Source organism: Phocoena phocoena, chromosome 2 (assembly GCF_963924675.1).
Source record: "Phocoena phocoena chromosome 2, mPhoPho1.1, whole genome shotgun sequence".
Lineage (NCBI taxonomy): Eukaryota > Metazoa > Chordata > Mammalia > Artiodactyla > Phocoenidae > Phocoena > Phocoena phocoena.
The window spans coordinates 76415339-76443253 of record NC_089220.1 but is presented as its reverse complement, the minus strand read 5'-3'; the positions used below and the strand labels follow the sequence as shown (position 1 = coordinate 76443253).

The 27915-nt window shown below is 39.2% G+C and overlaps 1 protein-coding gene, 1 non-coding gene and 1 pseudogene across 6 annotated transcripts in view; 1 reads left to right on the top strand and 2 right to left on the bottom strand.

Moving 5' to 3' along the window:
- The window catches only part of SLC12A6 (solute carrier family 12 member 6), an 85135-nt gene that overhangs the window by 14222 nt on the left and 42998 nt on the right, over positions 1–27915 (bottom strand). For 2 of the 5 annotated variants that reach the window (XM_065870835.1, XM_065870837.1), the window contains exons 2-12: positions 27254–27298; positions 10590–10684; positions 9439–9570; positions 8522–8668; positions 7087–7141; positions 6468–6598; positions 5227–5468; positions 2915–3129; positions 1797–1955; positions 1521–1619; positions 1192–1249 (exon numbers count right to left, since the gene is read on the bottom strand). In XM_065870835.1, the coding sequence (XP_065726907.1) occupies positions 1192–1249; positions 1521–1619; positions 1797–1955; positions 2915–3129; positions 5227–5468; positions 6468–6598; positions 7087–7141; positions 8522–8668; positions 9439–9570; positions 10590–10684; positions 27254–27298 (1378 nt within the window). Of the gene's footprint in view, positions 1–1191; positions 1250–1520; positions 1620–1796; positions 1956–2914; positions 3130–5226; positions 5469–6467; positions 6599–7086; positions 7142–8521; positions 8669–9438; positions 9571–10589; positions 10685–27253; positions 27299–27915 lie in introns of those variants that run through there. The other 3 variants (XM_065870838.1, XM_065870839.1, XM_065870836.1) reach the window with 2 other exon arrangements.
- LOC136119595 (U4 spliceosomal RNA) lies at positions 4613–4746 on the top strand. Its single transcript, XR_010655576.1, has one exon. It is a non-coding gene; the product is annotated as a U4 spliceosomal RNA (small nuclear RNA).
- On the bottom strand, positions 20610–21220 carry LOC136119354 (retinitis pigmentosa 9 protein pseudogene; annotated as a pseudogene).

Here is a 27915-nt window from a genome sequence, read left to right as displayed (position 1 = left end):
ATACAGTATTTTAAGTGCAATAATACAATATGTTCAGTAGAGTGGCTGAACAAAGGGAGGAGCGGTTATCTATTGCGTGAGTCTGGGAAAGCTTCACAGGATAAAGGACACTTAGTCTAGTCTTAGAGGATGAATATAAGTCTGCCAGGTGGGAGTAACCCATCCTAAGCAAATAACATTGCTCCCACAAATATGTGGCTGGATGGAGAGTTGAAACAACAATATTTAACTCTGTGTTATGGCTGGAGCTTAGGGGTTTTTTGAGGGAACGGTGGGAGATGAGATCAGAAAGAGGTAGAGAGGGCAAGACCAAAGTAATGAGCATTAAGGGGCTTTGGCAGGCTCTGAGCAGGAAGGTTCTATGATCAAATTTTGTGTTTTAGAAAAATCATTCTGGTGACAGTGTAGAAGAAAGATTAGAAGGTAGTAAAACTGAAAGGGAGAGTATTACAATAATCTAGGCAAAAGATCCTGAAGGCCTGTACAGAGTGATGGGGATAAAGAAAGTGGAAAGGATGAGATCTAGAAAGAATGAAGGGTGAAATTTATAGGGCTTAGAAACCAACTGGATGAGGGAATTGATGGAAGAAGTCTAGGATGACACCTAGGTTTCTGTTTTGAGAAAGGGATGAATGGTAAGGCTATTAACTCCTTAAGATGGGGAAAAAGGGAAGAGATATAGCAGGTTTTAGAGGAAGAGTTTTCTAGAAATCTCTTGCAAAACATTTCTCTTTTTTTTTGTATTCACAGATGAAAGGAAAAACACTCAGCAGCCTTCATGAAGAAAATGAAGAAAGTAAGTTTCAAGATTTTATTTAGAATGCCAATCAGACACACTTATGTCTCATAGAGGAGATGCTAGAAACAATTTTTTAATTTTTATTTTTTATTATTTGCCCTCCTTTACTGTTAGTTTTCCAACAGCTCTCTTTACTGTACATAAAAGTCCTCATTATTCAGACAAATTCACTGCTTTATGAAGTCCTATATCCACTGCATCTTATACAACAACATACTGGCCCTTATTATACAGCTCCCTTTTGGGGACCTATATACATGTATTTTCTAATTGTTAGTTGTGATATATATCTCAGGTGGGTTTTGAGTTTATAACTGTCTTGGGGCTGTTTGGGATGATCAGACATAATGGAAGATAGACACACGATTGTTACAAAGAAATCAACTACTCACTTGTCTCTGAGAACAACACCTTCAATACATGCACCAAAAAGGACAACATTGCTTAAATCTATGATATTGAGAGTCAAGGAAACTGATGTTCACCTTCTAATATGAACACAAACACTCAGGAAACTTCTTCTATCAGTAAAATGAGTGGCTAAATTCACTTATCTCATAAATTCTTTCTTGAGTTTTAGAGATGAGGTGGGTAGATTATCTGATGTGAAGTGAGGTGGTAAAAAGCAGATATCTTTATTACCAGGATAAAAATACTGATCACCCTTGTTCTATGGCTGTTCCTATGACTAAGACTCAGACTGGATCCATCAAAAGGATACAAACAAAGGAGGTAGTCAGGATGGCGAGGATAGTGCCAATGGGAATAGACTTTTGAGCGTCTTTCAGATCTCCAGATCTGTTTGATCCAGCCATGATACCTTTAGAAAAGGAAAAAAGAACAAGTTAACTTCTTCAGTTCCTGGACACTTTTGATATTCACATTGCTATCAAAGACTACAGGCAAATCTGGGAATCCTGAGAATATAGTTTTGTGTAAGAAAAATCACTCCCTGGGTCTGATTGTTTGTAAAATAGGCAACAGCCCATCTGCTTACCTGTGACAGATGGAAAGAAGATCCCCACCAGAAGAGTGAAAGAGGTGGTAATGTCAACAAGGACATACTCATGGTTTAAGCTGCCTAAGACATCAGAAGATTTGGCTGAGGGCTTTTCAATAATCTCTCCCTTTGGTATATAATTACTCCAAAGATTCTCTGCAGTGGGAAAAAAGGGTATATAAGCAGCAGCACTATGGAAAGGACATAATTAGATAATGTTCTAGCCAACAACATTCTAAGTCAGATTCATCATTTATATAGCTTTTAAGGGTATGTTTGCTTCTACATGAGCACAGATATATGCACATATATATCATATAACAAAGCACACATAAATAAAAACCTAATGCCTTTTCTCATCTGGTTCAAATGTAATTTGACAAAATACTTTGGTACGTACAAATGCAGCTAAGTTTACCAATGCAAATTAGTAAAAGTTAAGCGAACTAAAGCTGAATGCCTTATAAAACCTATTTTTTTAAAAAAAAATTAGGCATCAATGCTATTTTGAACACCTTAGTGTAAACTTGCTTACGTGCAAAGAAATTTGTGGGCCAAACAGTTAAAATAGGAGTCACTTATGGAGAATTTCAGAAGTTTAGATGAGTTAGGAAAACATACATGTGGATGTGATGACATTAAAATAATTCTAGCTGTCACTGTGGAAAAACATTGGCAATTTTATAATAACACAGAGAATACTTTATTATCTTAAGTTAAAAAGTCATTTGCTCAGCTCTGCATTCAAGAGCAGTACATTTTAGCAGACAACACTGCAAGGGAGTCCTGAAAAAGGATAAAATCACAAACAGAAAAGCAGAAAGATGTTGAATTAAGAGCTGTGTGCTGAACTTAAGAAGGGAAGTGGCACCGTGGCAGTATTGATGGACAATAGATGAGTCTAAGATGGCAAAGTCTAGGGACTTCCCTGGAGGTCCAGTGGTTAAGTCTCCGTGCTTCCAACGCAGGGGATGTGGGTTCGATGCCTGGTTGGGGAACTAAGATCCCACAAGCCGCGTGGCATGACCAAAAAATAAAAATAAAGGCTCAACAAGATGGCAAAGCCCTCCTCAGAGAAAAATTTTAAAAATGTGTCCCCAATCCTCCCAACTCACCTGTAATGACACCGCTAGCCAATCCAGGGATGCCCTGGATTGAAGTGACATTATTGTGAACAAAGTATTCATCACAGGTGGCATTGAAAAACTGACTTGAATTACAGAAGAAGCCCCATAACTTTGACGGTACTGTCATGTTGTTAATTTCCTTAGTCTTCGAGCAAATATCAATGTGCCTTGATGAAAGGGTGCGGTTGCCCAGCATGCAGACCCTAAATGAAAACAAACAGGGAGAAGAAAGATGAAGCAAGGGGAAAAAAGTATTTTAAAAAAGAAAATAGGTTAGAAACAGGTTAGTATATAGGTATGCTCAAGAAAAAAAAATCTCATCTCTAAGAGTTTTTACTGTCATAGATGGTTAAAGAACTAATAATGACTAGCTCTGTGAATGGTGTCTTACGTTTTCTGCCAGTGTAATCCTTACAGCGACCTCACAAAATATGTACTAGTATTTCTACATTGTGGATGGAGGAACTGAAGTTTAGGGAGAAAAAGGAGTCTGCCCGAGGTCATACAGGTGGTAGGCAGTAGTGACAGAATTCAAATAGGAGAACTGTCTGAAGATGCTGTTCTGAGTCATCTTCCAGAATTTTTAGGTTATCAACCAATTGTTAGGTCTTAAAAGAATCTTAGAGTCCGTTTGTTCTTCTTCCATACACACACACACACACACACACACACACACACACACACACATACACACACACACACACAAATCCACCCCTTTCTCTTTGGCCTAAGAAAAAGCCTTATGTTCATAACAACTCCCTTGAAAATGTTATGCTAAAGGTCAGAGCTTCTGTCTTCTGTTTCAAGGAAGACAGCTTGGCTAGAATTAGGCCATCCGTCTATGGCCTAATAAAAAACTTTTTGAACTTAAGCCCAGACCCAGTAGGGGTGAGGGTAGTTAAGGATAATACAAATACAAACTGCTGATTTTATTTTTTTTCATTCACCCAGAGATATAAATATGAATAAAGGAATAATACACCCACAGTTAAAAATACCTCTCAGGAGGAAAAAAGCTTTTCAAATCTGCAAAATGATAGCATACATATGCAATAAGCCATGTACCCATTACTTAGCTTCAACAACTCTCAACATTTCCCAGTACTGTTTCATGCATTCCTCTAGGTTTTTTGGCTTGTTCTGCTGAAATATTTTAATGAAAATACCACACATCATGAACTTTTGCCCACCATAAAAGAGGAAAAGCATCAAAGGAGAACTTGAGGCAAAATGGAATTTCCCAAGTTAAGATACAGGCAGAATGTAGCCTTCAAGTGGGTCTCCAGTTGCTTGGCAGCCCCTAGACAAGCAGACTGAAAATTTATGATGGAATCTATTACTGACATCATTTAGCATAGCAGAAGAAACACTGAACTGGGAATCAGGAAATCACAGGATCCATTTTCTTGCTCTGACAATTATTAACTTTGGGGCAGGTCATTTAACTTCTATGGACCTGTTTTTTCATCTTCAAAAATCTATTTTTCTGTAATCAGGTTAAATCAACATAAGACTGATGAGTTTGATCCCTGAGTGATCAGGATGACTCTTCAAAGACAGTCACTGTAATAAGGTGACAAACACTCAGTGCCGTCTAGTCCCTATGCCACTAGTCAAATGGAAAACAGGTGAGCCTGTGAGTCACGCAGCTGTACAAATCCATTTCTACTTCAAAAAGTATACCTTAGCTTTGCGCAGTGGCAGTATCGTAGCCAATGAGGTTTATCTGAGGCGCGATTATTGCTAATTGAAAAAATATACCTTAAGGTACCTGTACTACTTATGGTATGTAATATAATATATATATATAAAGATATATATGCAAAAGATGTGACATTTATTTCCCTTTATTTTATGACTAGAAAGTTCATTACTGTACTAACAGCAGAACAAAAAAATTTAATTATATTTAGGTAGGAATCTAGGTTTCCTTGATCTCTTGATTCTTCATCAATAAAAGGAATCTAACCTTTAAATACTTTATAAAGGTTGCTGGCAAAACTACGCTGTTTGAAAAGGCCTTTATGAATAGTTCAAATATGCATAATCATTATCAGGAGGTTTTGAAAACCCACTATCTATATCCAAATGACTGCCGTGGCTTCCAGTTGTATACTTGGGACACAAGGAAGAGGATCAACACGACACAATTTGCTGGGAGGCTTCCCGCACAGATGCTAACTGGGCTTATCCAAGAGGGAAATCTCAGAGAAACTGTGAGATTCTGACTTGAAATGATCACATCACCAGGTACTGTTAATGACTACCAAATAATGATGGTTAGTCAGAGAGACACGTACGGGAAGTGTGGAGGGGCAAAAGAAGACTTGATGGCTCCAGCATAGATGGCCAAGATGGACACAATGACACAGGCCAGAAAGAGCGAGGCAAACTTGTTCACATAGCGTACACCGATGAATACCACCAATACCATGAGGACCAAGAAGGCTGTGCCATAGACACGCATGTTATTTAGCATGGCTGCTGACTCCTTGAGTGCATCGTCACTATGAAAGATGGCAGCTTGGGGGACAATATATACCTGTTAGGCAAAAGAAGCAGAAAATAAGGTCATTTCAAAATAATCAAATAAAAGGGCTGTTATAGTTTGCATTTACTTTCACGAAGGAAAGCAAAACTGAGACAGAAAATGACTGGAGACATAGCCTAATTCATATCTCGATCTAAAATGCCTACAGAAATGAGATATCATGGATTTTTTTTAAAGTCTACATGCCAGGGCTTCCCTGGTGGTGCAGTGGTTAAGAATCCGCCTGCTAATGCAGGGGACATGAGTTCAAGCCCTGGTCCAGGAAGATCCCAAATGCTGCGGAGTAACTAAGCCCGTGCACAACTACTGAGCCTGCGCTCTAGAGCCCAGGAGCCACAACTACTGAGCTCACGTGGCACAACTACTGAAGCCTGCGTGCCTAGAGCCTGTGTTCCACAACAAGAGAAGCCACCGCAATAAGAAGCCCGTGCACTGCAACGAAGAGCCAATGCAGCCAAAAATTTTAAAATAAATAAATAAATAAAATAAAGTCTATGTGCCATTCTGAATACTTACACTCCCAAATGGAAAAACAAGGAATGTGTTAATAATTTATTTAAAGTGTTATACAAAATAATTGTAATGATTATCTTGAGTCCTACTTCTGCTATCGTTACTTTAAATAGTAAGAAATATATCCTAGTGAATAAATAAATGAAAAACATTTTGTTTCATTGGGATAAAGACATCAAAAGAGATAAACTTTCTTTTACTTTTCCCCCACTAGCCAAAGTCTTGCCTCTGAGACTTTAACTTTTTGGTTGAGGTGGCAGGGTGCTGGTGATTTGGTGGAGGGGAAGGAGTAGGCAAGGCAAAAGATAACCTCAACCTTTCTTACTCATTCACAGTACAAGGTCAATAACAGGTTAGCAGTCAATCACTTGATTGATTCCTGTAGCTGATTTCTCAGAAGCTTTGATATCCAATGGCAAAATAAATCCAAATCTATATCTTTTCTATACTTTAGACCACAATTAAGTCATTACTCACCAGAAAAATTTCAATGGCACCAAGGATATACATGGCTGCTGCAAATGTGGTACCAAGATAAAAGCAGAGGCCAACAGCCCCACCAAACTCTGGGCCCAGTGCTCGGGAAATCATAAAGTATGAGCCCCCAGCTAAAAGGCAAAACAGAAGGTGAACAGGATAAAAAAAAAAGTATGTAAGTAACAGGAATGTAAACAAGTCGCATAAAAGGATAAATGTTTCAGGCTTTTTGAAAACCCTGAATATGATAAAAAGTAGATTTCCTGGTAGGGAGTAAAAAACGAAACCTGCATACTGCACATCTAATGTTACACATAAATCAGCACAATTTGTCAGTATTACTTAGAAAAATATCAGAGGATATTTACTACAGGCATGAGATAGATGAATAAAATATATATTCTAAGTAAAAGAAGCTAAGAATGCAGTAGAAATTACGGATTCTAGCTTAAAACATACAGAGAGTTTTAAAAGAAGGTATTCTAAAGTCAAATAGTGTTAGTGCCTGTGGCCACTAACTAAATAGTATTCTGTGCCTTGGAAGTTTGCACCTCTGGCTTTATAGTAGAAATATACAGTAATCAATGACAATCCCTGAAATCCAGCCTTAGCTACTGACCTGGCACCACTCCATTAGTGGCAATGGCACTCATGGAGATAGCAGTCAACATTGTCTGTAAAGAAAGAGAAAGGAGAAGACTGTTACTGTATAAAGACGACATTTCTGTACTACTTTCCCATCTGTGGACCTCAGAGCACTTATCAAATATTTAATTCTACCTACTTTTATGGAGGGAGTTGCCTGTCATACCAAATGGTATGCAAATGAGATGTGCTTCAACACGCTACACTAGTCACACTACTGGTGACTTGAGGACTCTGTTAAAACGCTCCTACATCGTAATCAGTAGGTTAGGTGCTATTGAGAACCACTGATCTCACCCTGGTCTCCTAGTTAAAAACTTGGTAAACAGATTGGAAACTGACTAAAGACTGGCTACAATAACAAGAATAATATTCAGTAAGAAGGGGAACCACTGAAGACTTCTGAGATCATGAGAACTGTATTTTAAAAACATTACCTGATAGCAGCAGAGTACAGAATGGATTGAAGATAGGAAGTAGATGGAGGCAGAGTGACTTGTTAGTAGGCTATTGTGGTAGTTCAGTGAGAGGTAAGGACTGCAGTGGTAGAAGTGGGAATATAAAGACAGCGTTGAACAAAAGAGATTTCAGAGGGAGACCTGACTGGCTTTGATAGCTGATGAGATATGAGAGGCAATCAAGGAGCCAAATACGGCCTTGAAGTTTCAAGACTAAGAAACGGGGGGAAAAAATGGTGGTACCATTAAGTTATTAATGATATGGACTATGTCCTCTTACCCTGCGTTACATGGCACTCAGTTGAGCACAGGGAGTGTATAATGGTGATAGTAATAAAAGAGGTCTGTAGACGGCTTAATAATAAAATAAAAATTTTTATAATAATCTATCAACTTACAATAAAATTGAGAGATGTGGCTGGGATACACAGATAAGAGGAGTTTAAATTAAAGGAAGACCAGAACGTTCTCAGTATAATGGAAAGAAGAACTGGAAAGAACACCCCAATTTCTGGGGAAGGGATAACGGATGAGACTGCAAAACAAAACGAATACCTCTTACCCGCAAACAACAACCAGCTTTGTTTATTGGTACCACACTGGAGTAGCACATCACATTTTCTAACATACTTTCTGTCACAACACTAGTGTTATCGAGTTCAAATGGTTTGTATTCTGAATTTTTTGAAGTCAGGGACAGTATCTTCTACTTCCTACAGAAGTCTTTCCTTGTAATTTTGAGTACATCATATTACAGATATAAGCAGTGAATAACTGACACTAAATAACTGAAAATCCTTTAGATTTTAGTATCAAAATAATCTCCCCTGTTGAGATCATGAGTCTTTCCCCAGTACGTATTCTTTCTTTTATGCCCAAATAGGTTAAGCATGATACTCTTGAGCTCTTGCAATGTTCCAGGTGATCTTCAGGGGCCAACTCAGGACTTACACAACAGCAGCAGATAAGGACAATTGCAAAGGCCTGCAGAACTCCAGCTGTGCCCACCACCCATGTAAGGCGTAGAAACAGGATCACTCCAAAAATATTTTGTAGACATGGGAGGTAAACACCCATGAAAGTACCCATTTGGGGGGTCTGGAAAGAAAGATGTTGACAAAAGAAAAAAATCATGTAGTCATCTAGAAGAGATGATTCATCCCTTTACTTTTATATAAAAACTTGTACCCTATCATTTTAATTGCAAAGCAGAGATGATATGTTTATGCAGCATTTTTAAATAGGCACATATAAAATCTCCATCTTAATAAATGTTTATCACCATACTTTTTATTATTCCTAGAGATATACATTTTAACTTTACATAGCTCTCCACATATTTTTACATAAGCATCTGATCACAAATAAACTTTTAAGTGCATCCCCAACAACTTAAAAATTTCTGTTCTTCAGGCCAATAGCTTTTTCTTTAAAAAAAAAAAAAAAGGATAATGATTTGATGGAATTCCTTCAGAATTTGGCATAAATCTTTCATAGTAGTTGGTAAACGTAGTTGATAAAATACATCTGAGGGTCGTTTTACTCCTGAACAACCAGAAAGCTTACTTGTAATATTCTTCCATATTTTCATGTTGAGAAAAACTGATATTTGGTCTTTGAAAAACCCAACAGCTTCACAACAGAAAGATGGCATCAGTAGATGGGTGTAGACACTTTTCTTTTGAAGTGCTATTCCCTCTCCCCGGAATGCCTGTCTCCCAGCTGCTAATTACACAGCTCACTCCCTCACGTGCCTGGCATATACCAAGCGTTCAGTAGTTCTTGAGCACAGAGCGATGCCCTGGACATTTCCTCCTTTCTTGTATATGGGGCTCTTTTTATTTGTCCTTGTTATTCCAAGGCCTCACCTTGGTGGGCTTCTTTTTCCCTTCAGTGATGTTCTCTGCCTCTTCATGTTCCTTTGCTCCTTGCGTCAGGTTAGTGTAATTGGCCAAGCGGCTGAGGAGAGAAGACACCTTTGGTCTGGTGTCCATTTCTTCCTATAGAGCCAGAAATAAGAAAGAAAGAAATACTGAAGAACACTGGGAATAAGCATCAAAATGATCCCTCTCCCAGAAAACTACAAAGTAAATAAGAAAAAATTTCACAGGTAAACATTTTAAGAAAATTTATCAATGAGACGTTATTCTCCCCCCATATTATAATATGTAATCAGGGCTACACACATTCTTATAAAATTCTTAAATGAAAAGCTTTATGATTCTTTCTAATAGCTTAACTTTACAGAAAACACAAAACCACACTGGCCCCTACAGACAACTGTAACCTCATAAAGAACACTGATAACATAATCTTTAACTACAGTACTACTAACAGTCTACTAACATTTATAGCTATTATTTATAGCACCAAGCATGGACAGGTCAATGAAAATCTTTTGTGACTGAACCAAATATTCACCTCAGACCTTTTCTTGAAGAAAGTTAAGAGAAAATATCATTTAAAAAATAGGAACACTGAGGAAAGTGGCACTTGAATCACTGTCAAAGTAAGACAATGCAGTGCTGGACTAAACCAGGCTCCTTTCAACAACCAGGACACAGATCCCCTCAGAGTCCACGCTACCTTAGTCGGATGAGACATTCAGGTCCTCTTAATCCAGCAGCCTGCTTCCCACCTTTATTTTTGGTTAGTAGTTCTAAGGTAAATGACATTCATCCCAAACACAGAGTCGAAAAATTTTGTACTTAGTAGATTATTACAACACAGAGATTTAAATACTAGTTAAATTAGACAGCAAGGTTATCCACATGCCTGTGATGTCAACATTCCTCTTTATTTCATAGAAATTTGACTCAATGGTTATTCATTAATTAGCAATAATTAGGTTATATAGATTAAATCAACTACAATGACAAGCTATAGTAAGTACTGTATTTTAACAGTTAGTTATTAAATTATCCAACCTGTACTGTTTTAAAACTAAATGGGGTGGAAAACAGCGATCTTGAAATTTCTGTTCCTGAAATCTCTGCCCTAGTTTTCTCCCAAATATTACCTCAAAGAGTGCCAAATTTTTATCAAAATATTCATCTCCTTCTTCATAATTGGAATTGTTAAGATAAGCATTTCGAGCTTTCTTATGTCCATCATCTGGAAAAAAATGTAAATCAAGTTAGTTTCTCATTGGTACTGAAGAAGCATCAGCACCAAATGTTCCCCCTGTAATGACAGAACCCATTTTCATATTCATATTTTCATCTGAGAATGGCAGAACTCAATCAGCATTGCTTGGAGAATGTGACTCCCTCTTGAACAGGAGCAAAAGCAAATTTCTAAGAAGTAAACATGGGTCATTCCTTTTCTTAACAATACGAAGACCTCTAGAAACACTATTCGTTTAAGATCCTAGCCTATAGAGACCCTACTCTTAATGTCACCCAAATCTAGGATGAAAAAAAAATAGTCACTGAGTACCTGCTCAGTGTACAACACTGTGCTAGACAAGGGCTACTTTCCACACTGTTGCTGTGGATAATGGCAATAAAAGCCCTCTGCCTTCAGGGCTATCTGACCTTTTATAAATGACATTTTTGTACAAACATTTGCCACCTATCTTTTTATGTTAAAAGAGGCACCCCACAAGAATTTGGTGAACCTGCTATAAGGAAAAAAAAAAAAGAGAGAGTGAGATTGGGTTCCCTAAAACAGTAGAGTTTCTGTTGTTTGAGTGCTTTCTTAACTTTGGTTCTTTATTGTAAAAGTTACATAGTTCTAATTGTCTGGCAGAAGAGAAAGAGAGAAAATTTTTAAAATTGTGTAAATGTCATTAAAAACTAAGATTTTAGGGACCTCGCTGGTGGTACACCAGTTAAGAGTCCGCGCTTCCTCTGTAGAGGGCATGGGCTCGATTCCTGGTCGGGGAACTAAGATCCCGAATGCAGCACGGTGCGGTCCAAAAACAACCCCCCCCCAAAACCCTAAGATTTTAAATATTGAAGAAACAGAGGTCAATACAAAAATTAAAGAAATTAATTTAAAGTCCTATAACCTTAAATATGTAAGATGAGCTTGGGAAATAGCCAACAAGCTATCAAAATAACTGAGTCATGTCAAAGGACAGAAGAACCAATCTGAAGGGGTTCTCACTGGCTAAAAATGGGATAATGTGAATATTAAAAATATATAATGCAATGAGGTCTTCCCTGGTGGCGCAGTGGTTGAGTCCGCCTGCCGATGCAGGGGACACGGGTTCGTGCCCTGGTCCAGGAAGATCCCACATGCCGGGGAGCGGCTGGGCCCGTGAGCCATGGCCGCTGAGCCTGCGCGTCCGGAGCCTGTGCTCCGCAAGGGGAGAGGCCATAACAGTGAGAGGCCCGCGTACTGCAAAAAAAACCAACTAGTCCCCTTCGCAGAGTTGCTATGGAAACAACATCGAAGTCTGAAAAATAATAAATGTAAAGAATTAAGCAATTATCCTGTCTTTCCTGTACCAACTGTATTTCACAGTAACTAAAGAAATTTTCATTATAGAAACATTCTGGCGAATAAATGCAGATGGAATGATATAATTAGAAAAAAATCACCCATTTTCCACCCCTAATAAAATAATGGTTATGAACAGTGATCATCAATGGTTGCTAAAACCATTAGGTGAAAAGCTGAGGCATAACCCACTAATCAATCTGGAACCCACTGATCAACCTGGAACTCACTGATCAATCTTAACATCACTAAAAGTGGGACAACACAATCTGCTAATGTAATACAATGAAAAATACACTGTGCAACTTATGATGTACTCTTACCCAAAGAATGGAAGCTGAATTTAACCAAGCCTCTAAATGTAACTACCAGTTCACATAAAAAAAAAGGAGGCACATATTAAACTTCACCACAAAGATGTAGTCATCAAATTCAGAATGTGGAAGATTCCACATGACAAATAATCTGATTTTGTCAACAAATAAATGGCATAAACGAAAACAGGCGAACTCATAAATTAAGAGACTTAAGATGACATACCACATCAATCGCAAGGTGTGAAACTTGTTAGAATCCTGACTCAAAACAAACGTCAGGAAACAGAGGAATATGAATATGGACTGGTTATTTTTTTAAAAATGGGTAAGTAAAATCATATGATGTCTGGAATTTTCTTTAAAATATTCTGGGGAAAAATCTGGTGGGCGCTTGAAAACAGATCTGCAACATTGCTGAAACTGGGTGGTGGGTTCACGGACGTTTATTATGCTATTCTATTTACTTTTCTGTACCTCTGGTAATTCCCATAATAAAAAGCCATAAAAAGAAATGCAATTATTTTCCTCTCTAATGCTTCCAGAAAATTCTAAAGAGAATCGCACAGCTAAAAATTATCACTTTTGAATAATTCATTTATTCAATTAATTCAATAAGTATTAAGTTCTCATATGTTGGGCACCACAACAGTAGACAAGGTAGTTAAAGACTGTACTTTCATTGTGCGTTTACTGAAGTCACGGAAGACAGAAAATAACTTTTAAAAAAGTGAAAAAAAAAAAAAAAAAGAATAATTGGGCTTCCCTGGTGGCGCAGTGGTTGAGAGTCCGCCTGCCGATGCAGGGGACATAGGTTCGTGCCCCGGTCCGGGAAGATCCCACATGCCGGGGAGTGGCTGGGCCCGTGAGCCATGGCCGCTGAGCCTGCGCGTCCGGAGCCTGTGCTTCGCAACGGGTGAGGCCACAACTGTGAGAGGCCCGCGTACCGCAAAAAAAAAAAAAAAAAGTGATAAGTTCCGTGAAGAAAATCAACCATGTACTGGGATAGATTATGACTGGGGATGGGAAGGACAGACAACTTTCGGTAAGATCTTTAGGGTGCTGGTAAGCAGGCTCTCCAGAATTATACTGATTTATAGTATTTGCCAATTTCTGTGGTGCAAATACTTACACATGCTAATTTCAAACTACTAATGTGAAGTCACTGAACGTGGTTTTGGGGAGAGATGCACGTAATTGGCTCTCATGAGCTGGTATGAGCTAGCGGGCTGCAGCATACCCTTGGCACAGGGTGGTCAGGAAAAATCTGCCTTTCAGGCAGAGGGACAGCAATTTTAAAAGATCCTAAAGCAGAAACAATCTTAATGGATTCATAAAACAAAATAGATAACATGGCTGAAATAGAGCTAGGAAAGGACAGAGTGCTTGGAGAGATAGGAAGAAGTCAGATCATGTAGTTAGCAAATGGATGGCTCTTCCGAATCCATTTATTGAGTAGTCCCTCCTTTTGCCACCGACCTATTCTATATAACACCATCACCATGGGGGCTGGGGCCGAGGAGAGAGTGATGTGAGAGTGTATTAATGTTATTTCCCTTATTGGGGGGGACAGGGGTATAGACATCATTTTTTCCTAAGTAAGGGATTAAAAAAGAAACAAAAAGTGGAAAAAACTGCAAACAACTTAGGGTGACAGAATAGTTCAAATATATCAATAATACCAATAATTATAATAAGGCAAACGGACAAGATTTACAAGTTAAAACATGAAGATTGACACACTGGATTAAACAACAAAATCCAGGCATACAGTGTTTACAAGAAACATAATATGCACACACAAAGGCTGAAAGTAAAGGAAAGAGATATATCAGGCAAATACTAACCAAAATAAAGCTGACACAGTTTTATTACTAGCAGATAAATTTTTCTTTGAGAAAAACTTTATTAGGGATGAGAGGATAACCATATAACAGAAGACTTAATTCACCAAGAAAGTATATAAATTTTAAACATACATCTATTGTTTATAGTTATCTCTTTCTGTGTAACAAATTACTCTTAAACACATTAAGCCACTCTTAATGTGGCTTAAACAACACATACTTATCATCTCAGTTAGTGGGAGCTAGGAATATGCACATGGCTTAGCAGGGTCCTCTGCTTCAGTCTCCTGTCATGGCTGTGGTCTCATTGGAAGGCCTGGGGAAGATCCTCGTCCAACCTTACTTACATAGTTGGCAGGAATCAGTTTTTTCAGGCTGTTGGTCAAGGGCCTTTCTCAGTTCCTTGCCACATGTGACTTTCCCTAGGGCAGCTTATAGCATGGCCACTGGATTCCCTCAAAGCAAGCCATCAAAGAGCCAGAGAGGGAGTACAAGACAGATGTCACAGTCTTTTTGAAAGTGATGTCACTTTTGCCATATTCTAATAATTAGAAGGAGTCATAAAGTCCAGCCCTCACTCAAAGGAGAGAGGATTACACAGGGCATGAATACCAGGAAGAAAGGATCAACAGAGTCAGTCTAAAAGGCTGCCTAGGGAGTTCCCTGGCAGTCTAGTGGTTAGGATTTGGCACTTTCACTGGTGTGGCCTGGGTTCAATCCCTGGTCAGGGAACTGAGATCCTGCAAGCCGAGGCGCAGCCAAAAAAAAATGCTGCCTACCATATCCACCCATCCATCCATTCGTCCACCCACCAATCCATCCATGCCTCAAAATATTTGAGGCAGGGGCTTCCCTGGTGGCGCAGTGGTTGAGAGTCCGCCTGCCGATGCAGGGGACGTGGGTTCGTGCCCCGGTCCGGGAGGATCCCACATGCCGCGGCAGCGGCTGGGCCCGTGAGCCATGGCCGCTGAGCCTGCGCGTCCGGAGCCTGTGCTCCACAACGGGAGAGGCCACAGCAGTGAGAGGCCCGAGTATGGCAAAAAAAAAAAAAAAAAAAATATTTGAGGCAAAAGGGACAGAATTATACCAAGAAATTAATAAATCTACCATCATACAGGGAGATTTTTAGCATACTTTTCTCAATAATTGATAGATGAAGCAGACAAAATAGCAAAGGTAAAGAAATCTGAATAACACAATGAATAACCTTGGCCTTAACGGAGATAGCATTCTGCATGCAAAATTAGAGACTATACATTTTAATCAAACATACGTGGAAAATTTACATATGGAAAGTTATCATGTACTAGATCTTAAAGACTGAACAAATTTCAAACAGGTATAATATAAGCCATGATCTTGGTGTATAACAACGAATTAGAATTTAATTACAAAAAAATAAATTTAAAAACGTTGTGAATTTAGAAATTAAAAAAAAACCCACACACTGCTTAACAATTCAAGGATCAAAGATTAAAACACTTAAAAATTGAATAACAATGAAAACACTACCTATTGAGACTTGTGATGCAACAAAAGTAGCACTTCAAAGGAAAGTCATTGCTTTAAAATTTTACATTAGCAAAGTAAAAAGAATAAAAATTATATGAGCCATGTACCTATTTTAAGAGGCTAGAAAGGAGAATAAATCCTAAGACAATAGAAGGAAAAAGATAATGATAACTATACCAGCTGTCTTTTGGTTAAATGTCCTTTTCTGTCTCTCAACTTTCCATTTTTCCTGGGTCCTTATGCCTTAGGTGGATCTCTTGTAAACAGCAAGTAGCTGTGTTTTTAAAAATTTGACAATCTGTCTTTTTAATAGTCAAGTCTATCGACCTTAGCAATTGATATATACAGACTGAACTCTACCATCTTTTTATTTCTCTTTGGCTTTCTTTCTCTATGATTCATTCTCATTTTCTCTCTGGATTTTCTGGTTTGTTTTCCCTTATTCCATTTCTTGTCTCTCCTCTCTTGGAGTTTCCACACTCTATTTCTATTCTTTTAGTCAGTTCCAACTCTCTCCTCCTGACTTACATAATATTACTATCTGACATTTCCAGGAGTCTTTTTTTTTTAACTACACAAACAAGACACTGAAATTATTTCATATTGACAACATTGACTTGGGTCAAGGTCCACATTTACCATTTCATTTGTTCAATATTCTTTGTTACATTTCAGAATACTAGTCTTCTGGGATCATTTTCCTTTTACTTGAAGTACATTCTTTAGAATTCCTTTAGAGGAGGGTTTCTCAAACTCAGTGCTGTGAAATTTCAGACAATATAATTATTTGTTGTGGGGGATTGTCCGGTGCATTTTAGGATGTTTAAGGGCATCCTTGGCCTCTAGTCACTAGATGCCAGTAGCATCTCTAATAGTGACAATCAAAAATGTCTCCAAACATCCTTTGGGGGACAAAATTGTCCCTAGTTGAAAACCAAGAGTTTAGAGCAAGTCTCACGGTAAAAAGCATTGTTGGCTTTTACTTAACTACAATTGTCTGTATTTTCCCCTTAATCCCAAGTGTCTTGCTAAACACAATTCTAGGATAATAAAATTTTTGCAAATACTTTAAGACATTAGTTTTGTTATCTGTTTGTTGAGAATTCTATCATTCTGTCGTTCCTTTGATGATCTGTTTTTTTTCTCTGCTGCATTCAAGATCTTTTCTTAGGTGTCCTGCAGCTTCATTAAGATACGTCTAGGTGTAGTTTTCTTTTTGTTCACAAACACCCTTCACCTGTTACTAATCTACTATTTAACACCTTCTTTTTTTTTTTTCTCAGTACGCGGTCCTCTCACTGTTGTGGCCTCTCCCGTTGCGGAGCAAAGGCTCCGGACGCGCGCACAGGCTCAGCGGCCATGGCTCACGGGCCTAGCTGCTCCGTGGCATGTGGGATCTTCCCAGACCGGGGCACGAACCTATGTCCCCTGCATTGGCAGGCGGATTCTTAACCACTGCGCCACCAGGGAAGCCTTTTTTTTTTTTAATGTAACCATACTTTTAATAAAATCCCACTGAACACCACCATGCATGACGCATTGTGTTAGAAGGTGAGCCTACAACATGAAACAAGATGGTCTCTGCCCTGAAGAATCTTCCAGACGTGGACAGGCACTAATTACCACAAATGTAGTGGCTTAAAGCAATATCCATCAACTTCCAGTCTCTGGTCTGGCATGTAAAGAGATTAGAAGTCTTCACTCTGTCCTAACCAGTAAAAAGCTGAACAAACTGATCATCAAATCTTCTTAAATCCAGCAGAGAATTGAGGTTACAGGGCAAACCGCTGACCCCAAAATTAGAGAGATGGGCAGATACAGAGTCAAAACTTACTGGAGCAGAAACCTCTGTGGGAATCAATGCCAGGATAGGATACTTTGCTGCCTGCCAGAAAAAAAGCTCTGGTTTTAAAATTCTCATGTGAGGGCTTCCCTGGTAGCACAGTGGTTAAGACTCCGCCTGCTAATGCAGGGGACACGGGTTCGAGCCCTGGTGCGGGAAGATCCCACATGCCGCGGAGCAACTAAGCCCGTGCACCACAACTACTGAACCTGTGCTCTACAGCCTGCGAGCCACAACTACTGAAGCCCACGTGCCACAACTACTGAAGCCCACGCGCCTAGACCCCGTGCTCCGCAACAGGAGAAGCCACCGCAATGAGAAGCCCGTGCACCGTAACGAAGAGCAGCCCCCGCTCGCTGCAATTAGAGAAAGCCCTCACACAGCAACAAAGACCCAACGCAGCCAAAAATAAATAAAAATAAAACAAATTTATATAAAAAAAATCTCGTGATTTGGTTCAGATCATCCAGTCACCGTTAAAAGGGCAAACTATCTTTTAACGTAATCTAATCACGGGAGTAAAATCCCTTAAAGTAACAGTTCTACAGGTTTGGTAGGAAACCTTGGGGCTATTTTATAATTTCGCCTACCACAACCATGATGGCAGGCTGAAAAGATACCTTGGTAAAGGGAGGTCTGGTGGCTTCTTTTGACTTCCTTAATAGTAGAGAGTACTGAGTTTGAGGAAAGAGGTTTTAGGATGAAGGAATTTGATTGACAGCGTTATGGGCTCAGCACTCTGGGAATTAGAGCAGAGGAGGAGGAGTTTGGTTTGAGGTTCTTTTGGGTAAGCTGGGCAGAAAAACCACAGGTCAAGGGAGATAACAGGCTTAACTGATGGACCACAGAATGTAGGCCAGAAATAGAAGACAGAGAAACCTGGAGTGAGGGAGAAGGGACAGGAGTTAACTCGCAGGGGCTACAGTGGATGGAGAGATTCTCATTAAAGCAGAAAGTGGAGAAAGGCTTTAGTAAGAGGTTAAACATTTAAATCAGTGGTCCTTCAAATCTGGTCCCTAAACTGACAGCATCAGCATCATTTGGGAACTTGTTAGAAAGGCAAATTCCACAGTCCATTCCAGAATTAGTACAATAAATCAGAAATTCTGAAACTAGGAGTAGGGCACGGGAATCTGTTTTAACAAGCACTCCAGGTCATTTTAATGCAGCATAAGCTCAAGAATCATTGATATTATTCTTCCATATTGTAATAGAATATGTTTATCATGAATGGGACTCCAGCAGGAGAAAGAAAATTCCTGGAAGGAGAATTTTCTGCTGCATGCTGAGCTAGAAATGCCAAGGATAAGTGTAAGGCATTGCTTGAACTAAATGGACTTAGGGTTTTCAGGAAGAACAAGTCCTGGGCCATTCCAGCCAATTGTGTTATCGAGATAAACTTTCCAAGGCCAAGACTAGGAGCTGTTACTGAGGAGAACTGGGAAGGAGTCAGCCTGGCCCTCATCGGTTATTCTTTAAAGAGGGGGGAATCCAACCCCTAGGAAAAAAGGCAGGAAGTGGGGACAGTGAGTTCCTGGGACCCTGAGTGATGAAAACAGCAAGAGACCCTGGTGGAGAGGGAAGACGCTTGCTCATGAGCAAAATCTGGCTCCACTTTGGCTCAGCAAGAACAGACGCCCTCTCCTAGATGCAGGAACCATCCCAACCTGCTGAGCTGCCTCAGCTGCAGCAGTCCAAGCCAGAAGTTCCCGTGCAGGCTGTGCTTAGCCAACAGGATGAGGATATATTTGGGGATGTGGGTAGCTGACCCAGTACAGTGATTCCTGTACCCTTATAAGTTTTCTGAATCAATTATTCTGGGAATAATAATAATCATGGGACAATGGCAATAAGCGCTAAGGAAGTTAAAGACATGATTGTTCATTGTTATTATAGGGTAGCCCTTCCCCCTAAAAAACTCCACCAAACATGACAGGGATTTATGAACTCAAGACTCCTGTGTGCAACAAAGATCAACATGCTTTACACTGCTGATTTAAAAAATGAAAAAAACAATGCAGACAAATGTGTATGGTATGCTAGTATTTGTGTTAAAAAAGAGAAAAAACATTTGCCTGTGATACACAAAACGTTTCTGTATGACTTCACAAGAAACTGGTAAAATGGATAGCCATTGGGAAAGGGAACTCAGTATCTGGGGAAGAGAAAAGGAAATTTTTTCATGATTAAACCTTATATACCTTTTATAATTTTTTTTTTGACCGCACCTCGTGGCTTGTAGGATCTCAGTTCCCTGACCAGGGATTGAACCTGGGCCACGGCGGTGAAAGGGCCGAGTTCTAACCACTGGACAGCCCAGGAATTCCCCTTACATACCTTTTAAATTTGGACCATGTAAGTATATTATTATGATTCAAAAATAAATGAGTATTTTTGTTTGTTTGTTTGTTTTGGGGTTTTTTTTGCGGTACACGGGCCTCACTGTTGTGGCCTCTTCCGTTGCGGAGCACAGGCCTCCAGACGCGCAGCCTCAGCGGCCATGGCTCACGGGCCCAGCCGCTCCGTGGCACGTGGGATCCTCCCAGACCGGGGCACGAACCCGTGTTCCCTGCATCGGCAGGCAGACTCTCAACCACTGCGCCACCAGGGAAGCCCAATGAGGACTTTTTAAATAAATAAAATAATGAGCTTTTATCCTTAGCAACAGAGGAAAGTCAAGCCTGAAATCTAAGGGCATTAAGTAGCCCCACCATGGAGGGTAGAAGCTGTGGCAGCACCTGGAAGAGCTTCCTCAGAGATTCCCTTAGTCTGGCCACCCTGCCAGAGGCATTTCTAAGGAATCATGACCCACAGTGATCTGCAGGGAGGAGAACGAGAAAAGCTTTCCAGCCCAAAATCAGCCGCTGTCCAGAGCTAGCACCTGGCAAGATACAACTCACTCTCCTGTGGCGATCACATCTTTACTGGAAGGTAGGTGAGAATTCACACCTGTGACACCAAATCTCCTCCTCTCTTGGTATTTCTCTCTCCTATTCCTCGCTGATTCCACAGTCCTCCGATCTTTGGCCACAGTGTTTGATTTTTGGGAAGAGAGTGTTGAACAAGCCAAGCTCTTGTCATTCTGAGTCTGAACTCTCATTTGGCTTAGACTTATGCTTTCATTTTTTCTTATGCTTTTCTTTCTTCTTTTTCTTGTGTTTCTCTTTACATTCTGAGGAACTGGAGCTGCTCCCATCTTCATCTGATGTTGAATCCTCCAGTAACTGTTTTAACTGTTGTATCCTTACGTCCTTTTCATGTCTTTTATTCTCTTGTATGATGTCATACATGGGATCTTCATGTGCTACTCTGAACTGTTCTAACTTTTGGTTGCCTTTGATTAAAAAAAAGGGCATTCTTTGTCGCCTGTTTGGTGACCATATCGTTTACAGCACCAACACTGCATGACTTTGACTTCTTTCCCCAGTGGCATCCAAAGTCCTTTGGTTGGTGCGTGGGCCACAAATTCCCTGGCATGTTCATTGCCTGGGACATCTGGTATACAGTCTTCTGGCTTAGTCTCATCTTCCTTGGTAAGCCCAGGAGGAGGTTTTTCATAAAAGGACTCCAGGTGCTTGAGCCGCTGCCACTTCTGCTCCCGGCGCAGCCTCAGCTCCTGCTCTGGAGGCTCCTGCGGCCGCTGTGCGCCCCCGGCCCCCAAGTCGTCGCACCCGGGCCGGGACGACATTGCGGCCCCGTGTGGGGCCGCGAAGACTTCATTTTTAAAATATCAGCAACTATTTGTTTTCCTTCGCTTTAAACAGTCTTTCATTCCTGAGTACCATGCTCATCTTCCTGCATCCTTCACTGATTTAGACATTTAATAGTGTTATATCCCAGACTCAACAGCATTTCATCCCTCTCGAGGGTTACAGGAGGAAATGAGGCCCAGCTTCAGCATATTACTTCCCTGCTGTTCAGTAGCACTATAATATTGTTGTTATAAAAATCTGACTTTACAAACATCCTGCCCCATCCCACTGCCCGCTGGTCTAAGCCACCTCCTCACAGCTCTGGCTTCCCTTGCTGCAGCCCCTGAACCTCTATGTTTGGGGCTTCTCTAGTCTCAGGTTTCAGGTGCAACTACCCTAACTTTCAGACACTTTGGTTCTGGAGGTTTCTGGCCCAACTTCCACTTGCTTGCTTGCTTAATTTTGGGGGGTGTGGGGGAGGGGTGGAAGAATGTCCCTGGAGATTTTGCCTGCATTTATGAAACCAGTGATGCCCTCCAGATTGTCTTACCCAGGGTCTACTTGTGGTGGTGTTTTGGAATGGGAGGGTCCAATAGACCTCCTGCTCAATTAGGAAAGGTCAGGGTTTTCTAGGCAAGGAGCAAAGCTCTCAACAGAAAGGCATGGATCAACCAGGTATGAAATCAGCAGTGGTTATACTGAAGGGCATGGATCAGTTCTTGGTCTGAATATCTTGGAAATCATGCTGCTTCCGATGTACAGCCTTCAGAAGTCTGGGTCACTACTATGACCCCAGGAAATCCCAAGTGGAATGGAAATTCTGGTTTCTGAATAGCAAATAACCCTTACTCTGCAAGAACTAAAAACCAAACCCATATCCTAGGGCTGTTTTAGAATTATGCAGAATCTTAAGATTCCTTTGGAGGATACCTACTGAGACTGGCCTCAGTAATGCTTTGAATTAAACAGCCCACCAGATCACTATTGTGCTTCTTTTTTCTCATTTTACCAACCATATAATGCTGATATTATTGGGAAACTTACTGGTGTTTCACTGTACAATTCAAATGAAACCTGATAGGAGTGCCACTGGCTCTATTGAACATTTCAGATTTCCATTTGTTATGGCATACTTTTTTTGCAAGTTGAAAAAGGGTATATACCAAATGTCTTGCTCTTTATAAGCATTTTATTGTTGTGGTGCTATTATTTCTATAATGTTGCTTTTTTTCAATTACCACTTATGCTACAACTTGGGCTTAGCTAAGATAAACCTCAGATTCCTCCCTTAGACTCCTGAACTTGTCTAATGGCCTTTGTTGGTCTGAGCTAGGCAGAACAAGAGCAGTAAGTGTACTTAATCTCCCTTGGCACAGGTTTGGGTCTGAACTATGTGACTAAGTGAACATGAAAGGTTGTCTCAAATGTTATAAATTATATTTTTGATTTTTAGTTTGGATCAAAAGCCAAATAAGAGGGCTACCCTGGTGGTGCAGTGGTTAAGAATCCACCCGCCAATGCAGGGAACACAGATTCAAGCCCTGGTCCAGGAAGATCTCACATGCCACGGAGCAGCTAAGCCCGTGTGCCACAACTGCTGAGCCTGTGCTCTAGAGCCCCTGACCCACAACTACTGAGCCCACACGCCACAACTACTGAAGCCCACGTGCCTAGAGCCCGTGCTCTTCAACAAGAGAAGCCACCGCAATGAGAAGCCCGTGCACCGCAACAAAGAGTACCCCCCGCTCGCTGCAACTAGAGAAAGCCTGCATGCAGCAACGAAGACCCAATGCAACAAAAAATAAATAAATATATATATATTTTTAAAAAGCCAAAGAAGAGGCACGTTACAACTGGTTGCTGTATCTCTCAATTAAGTCTACTGCTTTCTCTTTTTCTTTGCAATTTATTTGTTGAAGAACCTATGTCATGTGTTCAGTAAAGTTTCTGATGGTCTCCATTTTAATGAGCATCCATGTGATGTTGTTTAACATGTTGCTCTGTTTTCTTCTATTTCCTATAAATTTGTAATTGGGTCTAGAAGCTTAGCCACATTCAGTATTTTTATGGGGGAGGGAGGAAAACACCTTCAAAGTGGTATTTTGATCTTCCATCAGGAGGTACATGTCATCAGGTTGTCTTTCTTTTTGAGATACTAGCAACTGTTGATGATTAATGCCTAGATTCATTAATTTATGAGGAGTTACAAAATGGTGATATTCTGTTATTCTTCCTTAATTTATTAGCGGAAATATTTTTATAAAGAGACATTCCCTCTAATTTACTATTTGGTTACCCGTTGGTATAGTTAAAAACAAGATAAATACTTCATTCTTTCCTTTTAGACCAATTCTCAGAATAATAAATTGGTTTACTAGAATACTCCAATGGTGACCAGTTTTTTATGAACTCATGAATTTAAATACTGGTTATGTTTCAAATCAAATCCTTTTTCTGCATCTATTAAGATAATTATATGATGTTTTTCCTTCAATATGTTAATATACTAAATTATATAAATTGATTTTTAATGATAAACCAACTATGTATTTTTAGCAGAAACCCAACTGGTCACAGGAGTAATTTTTAAAAATACAGTTGACCCCTGAATAATGCTGGGGGTTAATCGAAGTATAACTTATAGTTGACTCTCCGTAACTGAGGTTCCTCCTCTACATCTGCAGGTTCAACCAACCAGGGACTGTGTAGTACTGTAGGATTTACTATTGAAAAAAATACAAGTATGGGCTTCCCTGGTGGCGCAGTGGTTGAGAGTCCGCCTGCCGATGCAGGGGACACGGGTTCGTGCCCAGGTCTGGGAAGATCCCACATGCCGCAGAGCGGCTGGGCCCGTGAGCCATGGCCGTTGAGCCTGCGCGTCCGGAGCCTGTGCTCCGCAACGGAAGAGGCCACAACAGTGAGAGGCCCGCGTACCGCAAAAAAACAAACAAACAAGTATAAGAGGACCAGTGAAGTTCAAACCCACATTGTAAGGGTCAACTGTATATTGCTTGATTCAAATTGCAAATATTTCATTTAGGATATTTGTATCTGTGTTCATAAGTAAAATTTGCCTATACTGTTCTCATACTGTCATTGTTAACTTTTGGTATCAAGGTTATGCAAGTCTCAAACTGAGTTGGGAGTGTTTACTTGTTTTTCTGTTCCTTGAGAGAAGCTGTAGAAGAGTGAAATGGTTTTTAAATTGAAAATTATACACACATAAGAGTTCATAAATCATAAGCCTACAGCTTAATTCTTTATCATGACTGAGTTTCACCCTTCTATACATCTCCTCAGCCTGACCCTGAGTTTTGCAAGAGATCTGATGAGTCAGTGGGAACAGTAGATACATTAAAATAACTTCTCTCTGCTGACAGGAAAAGAAAAGCATTTAGAAGGTTTAAAAGATCCTATTATAAACTCCCTTCAGCAGGCAAGGCAACTGAAGCAGTTTTTCAACTACTGGGCCAAATTATCCTAAATGAGGTTTTTACAGAATCTGGCAAGATTTTAATTCAAGCTACCAAAGCTTTTTCCGAGGAACTATAAGATGATCAGAAAATATAACAAAAATTATCTTTCACTCTTTTGCAAACTCCATATTTTTAAAAATAAACCAATAAGGGGAATTCCCTGGAGTTCCAGTGGTTAGGACTCCTCACGTTCATTGCCGAGGGCATAGGTTCAACCCCTGGTGGGGGAACTAAGATCCCACAAGCAGCGTGGCGTGGCCAAAAATAAATAAATTAATTAAAAATAAACCAGTAAGGATTTTGAGGCTGTAGTTAAATGTACTTAGGATGGGAGACAGAGGATGACAGTTATTAACAGCATGAGAAAAAAGAAGAATATAATTTGACTTAATGAACCTAGGAGACAGACAGGGTAGCAGGATGAACTTACCTAAACTGGATAAATCCCCAGGTTTATTTAAAATTGAACTCAATTGTAGGTTGCCAAATGAGATTAATGTCTGGAGTAGTCTTTTTGTAAATACTAGGGTTTTTAGCTAATACTGACTGAGAGAATTCTTCACGATCACATACTATTTCTTTTTGCCTACAATTAGTTAATCTACTATCTTTTACTACAAGTGCTTAATTGGAAACAAAACCCAGCTTAGTAACACTGGAACAGTACCAACTCCCCTGACTGTCCATTTCATTAACTAAGTCCTTCCCTCCCTCCATTACACACATGTTCCTGCTCAGACGATGAACCACTCTCCAAACATCTCTACCTATCAGGCATGTATCAGAGACAGAAGCAATTTAACAGTTTAGGGGGAAATCTACAAAAATCTTTCGATGAAATCTTAACCATTCCTGGTCCAAATATGAAATTTTTATACAGAGAAGACGAATTTTGAACAGTTTAAATAAACTATCCAATACAAAAATATAAAAAAGAGAATAGTGACAGCCTCAATACCACAAAGCTAAGACCCTGGTGATCACAATTCTAGCTACATGTTCATGTCAAATCATTTACTTAACAAATATTTATTGAGTGCCTAAGGTGTCAGTGTTCCAGCACATAAACTCACTCAAAGGAATGAGAATTAAGACCAGAAACTTAAGTCCTTAACATACAAAGAGCAAAAAAGGAATATCCCAGTTTCTTCAACTAATACTCTGAACCTATAATAAACAAACAAGTCAAGTACTTTCTCTATTTTGGACTTTTTGATACCTTATATTTCCCACAGCTGCTTTGCATATATTCTAACCATCAAAAGTTCAACAATGAATAAATCAAAATAAATTTCAAATCAAAAGACAGACACATAAAATAGCTGTTACTATATTTAAAAGTACTTAATTCACTCATAATTAAAGAGGTACAAATAAGAACTAGAGATGCCATTTCCACCTACTAGTTAAAGAAAAAATTTTAAGACTGATAATATCCACTTTTGATGATAGGGACCTGCGTATGCTTCCACATTCTTCATTGGTGGGTATAAGTTGATATATCTTCTTGAAAATATATATACCTTTTGACCAGGGAATCCCACTGTTAGGAATTTATCCTAAAAATATACTGGCAATGAGAATGCAAGGATATATGCACAAGATGTTCATTGCAACATAATTTGTAACAGTAAAACACCTTGAAATAACTTAAATGCTCATGAATAAAATTACAGTGTAGGAATAAATGAAATTCTATTCTACTACAAACAAAGACATGAGGCAAATCTTTATGTACTGATATGGGATGTCCAAGATAAAATATTAAGTGAAAAAAAAGGAAATCACAGAACAGTCTGTATAGCATAACTCCACTGATAGAAAAAGGAAGAAAGATAGTCATAGTATATAATACAAAAATGTGTAATAAAAAATTTCTATAAGAATTCACAAGAAAGTGTCAATAGCAAGTACCTTGGGGGAGTAGAAGGGAGGTCGTGGGGAGAAGACATACTTTAGAAGACCTTTCCTTTTTTTTATATGTACTTTTTGTATTGTCTGAATTCCTCACCAGAGTATGTTTTATTTTTATATTTAAAAAACTCATCAGTTCTGAGATGTGGAATTCTTGTCAAATTACAAGCTTAGTGCAATTTAAATAAATGATACCTAGAAGAAATCAATTCATTTCCATAACTTATTTCACAGATAAGGACTGGAACATCAATTTCTTGGGCTCGCTGAATGTTGTGCTGTTTATGAAGTACTTTCAGGAATGAAAATGAAGGTGATCATAAGATATTATAGAATATTATATCTTCTTTTCAAAATTATCTGGAAAAAAGAAGCTCTAACTCTTACAGACCTTTTTTTAAACCATAGACCATGTAAAATTACTTTTTAATGTAACTAAATTGAATCTTCACAATCAACTGCAGAAGTAGATTCCTAAAACTTACCAAGTTGGGAAGAGAAACAGCAAGAAAAAAAGCTGAGGAGGGAAAAGTAGAAAATGGGTACAGAAAATAGAATTAGAGAAGGGAGTAATGTCTCTTAGTATAAGCAGGAGAAGGGTGACTTTAGAGAGAGTCAGTTCCCACAGGAATACTATACCTAACAGCTGGCTGTGTTCCCCTGTGATGGAGTTCTGACTCGGGTCTGAAAAACAAACAATTGAAAAGAAAAGAAAAATGAATGACCAAAACAAATAATTTCTTAAGAATCAGCAACAAAAGTCAACCAAGGAAATAAGCAAAAAAAAAGTATGATGCTCAAGAAACATTAACGTAAGGATATTAAAAATAGAACTATTATAAAAAATAATTCCACAGCTTCCTCAAAAAATTAAACAACAGAATTACCATGTGACCCATGGTATACACCCAAAAGAATTGCTAACAGGGACTCAGATACTTGTACAACAATGTTTACAGCAGCATTATTCACAATAGTCAAAAGGTGGAAATAATCCAAGTGTCCTCCAAAGATGAATGGATAAACAAAATGTGGTACAGATGGTCTCTGACCTATGATGGTTTGACTTAAGATTTTTTGGTTTTATGATGGTGAAAAAGCAATATGCATTCAGCTGAAACCATACTTTGGATTGTGAATATATACACACATATTTATGTGTGTGGATATATATATACACACATATATATGTATACACATATATATACACATATGTATACACATATATACTGTTTTTTTTTTTTTTTTGGCTGCACCGCACAGCATGCGGTATCTCATTTCTCCAACCAGGGATCGAACCC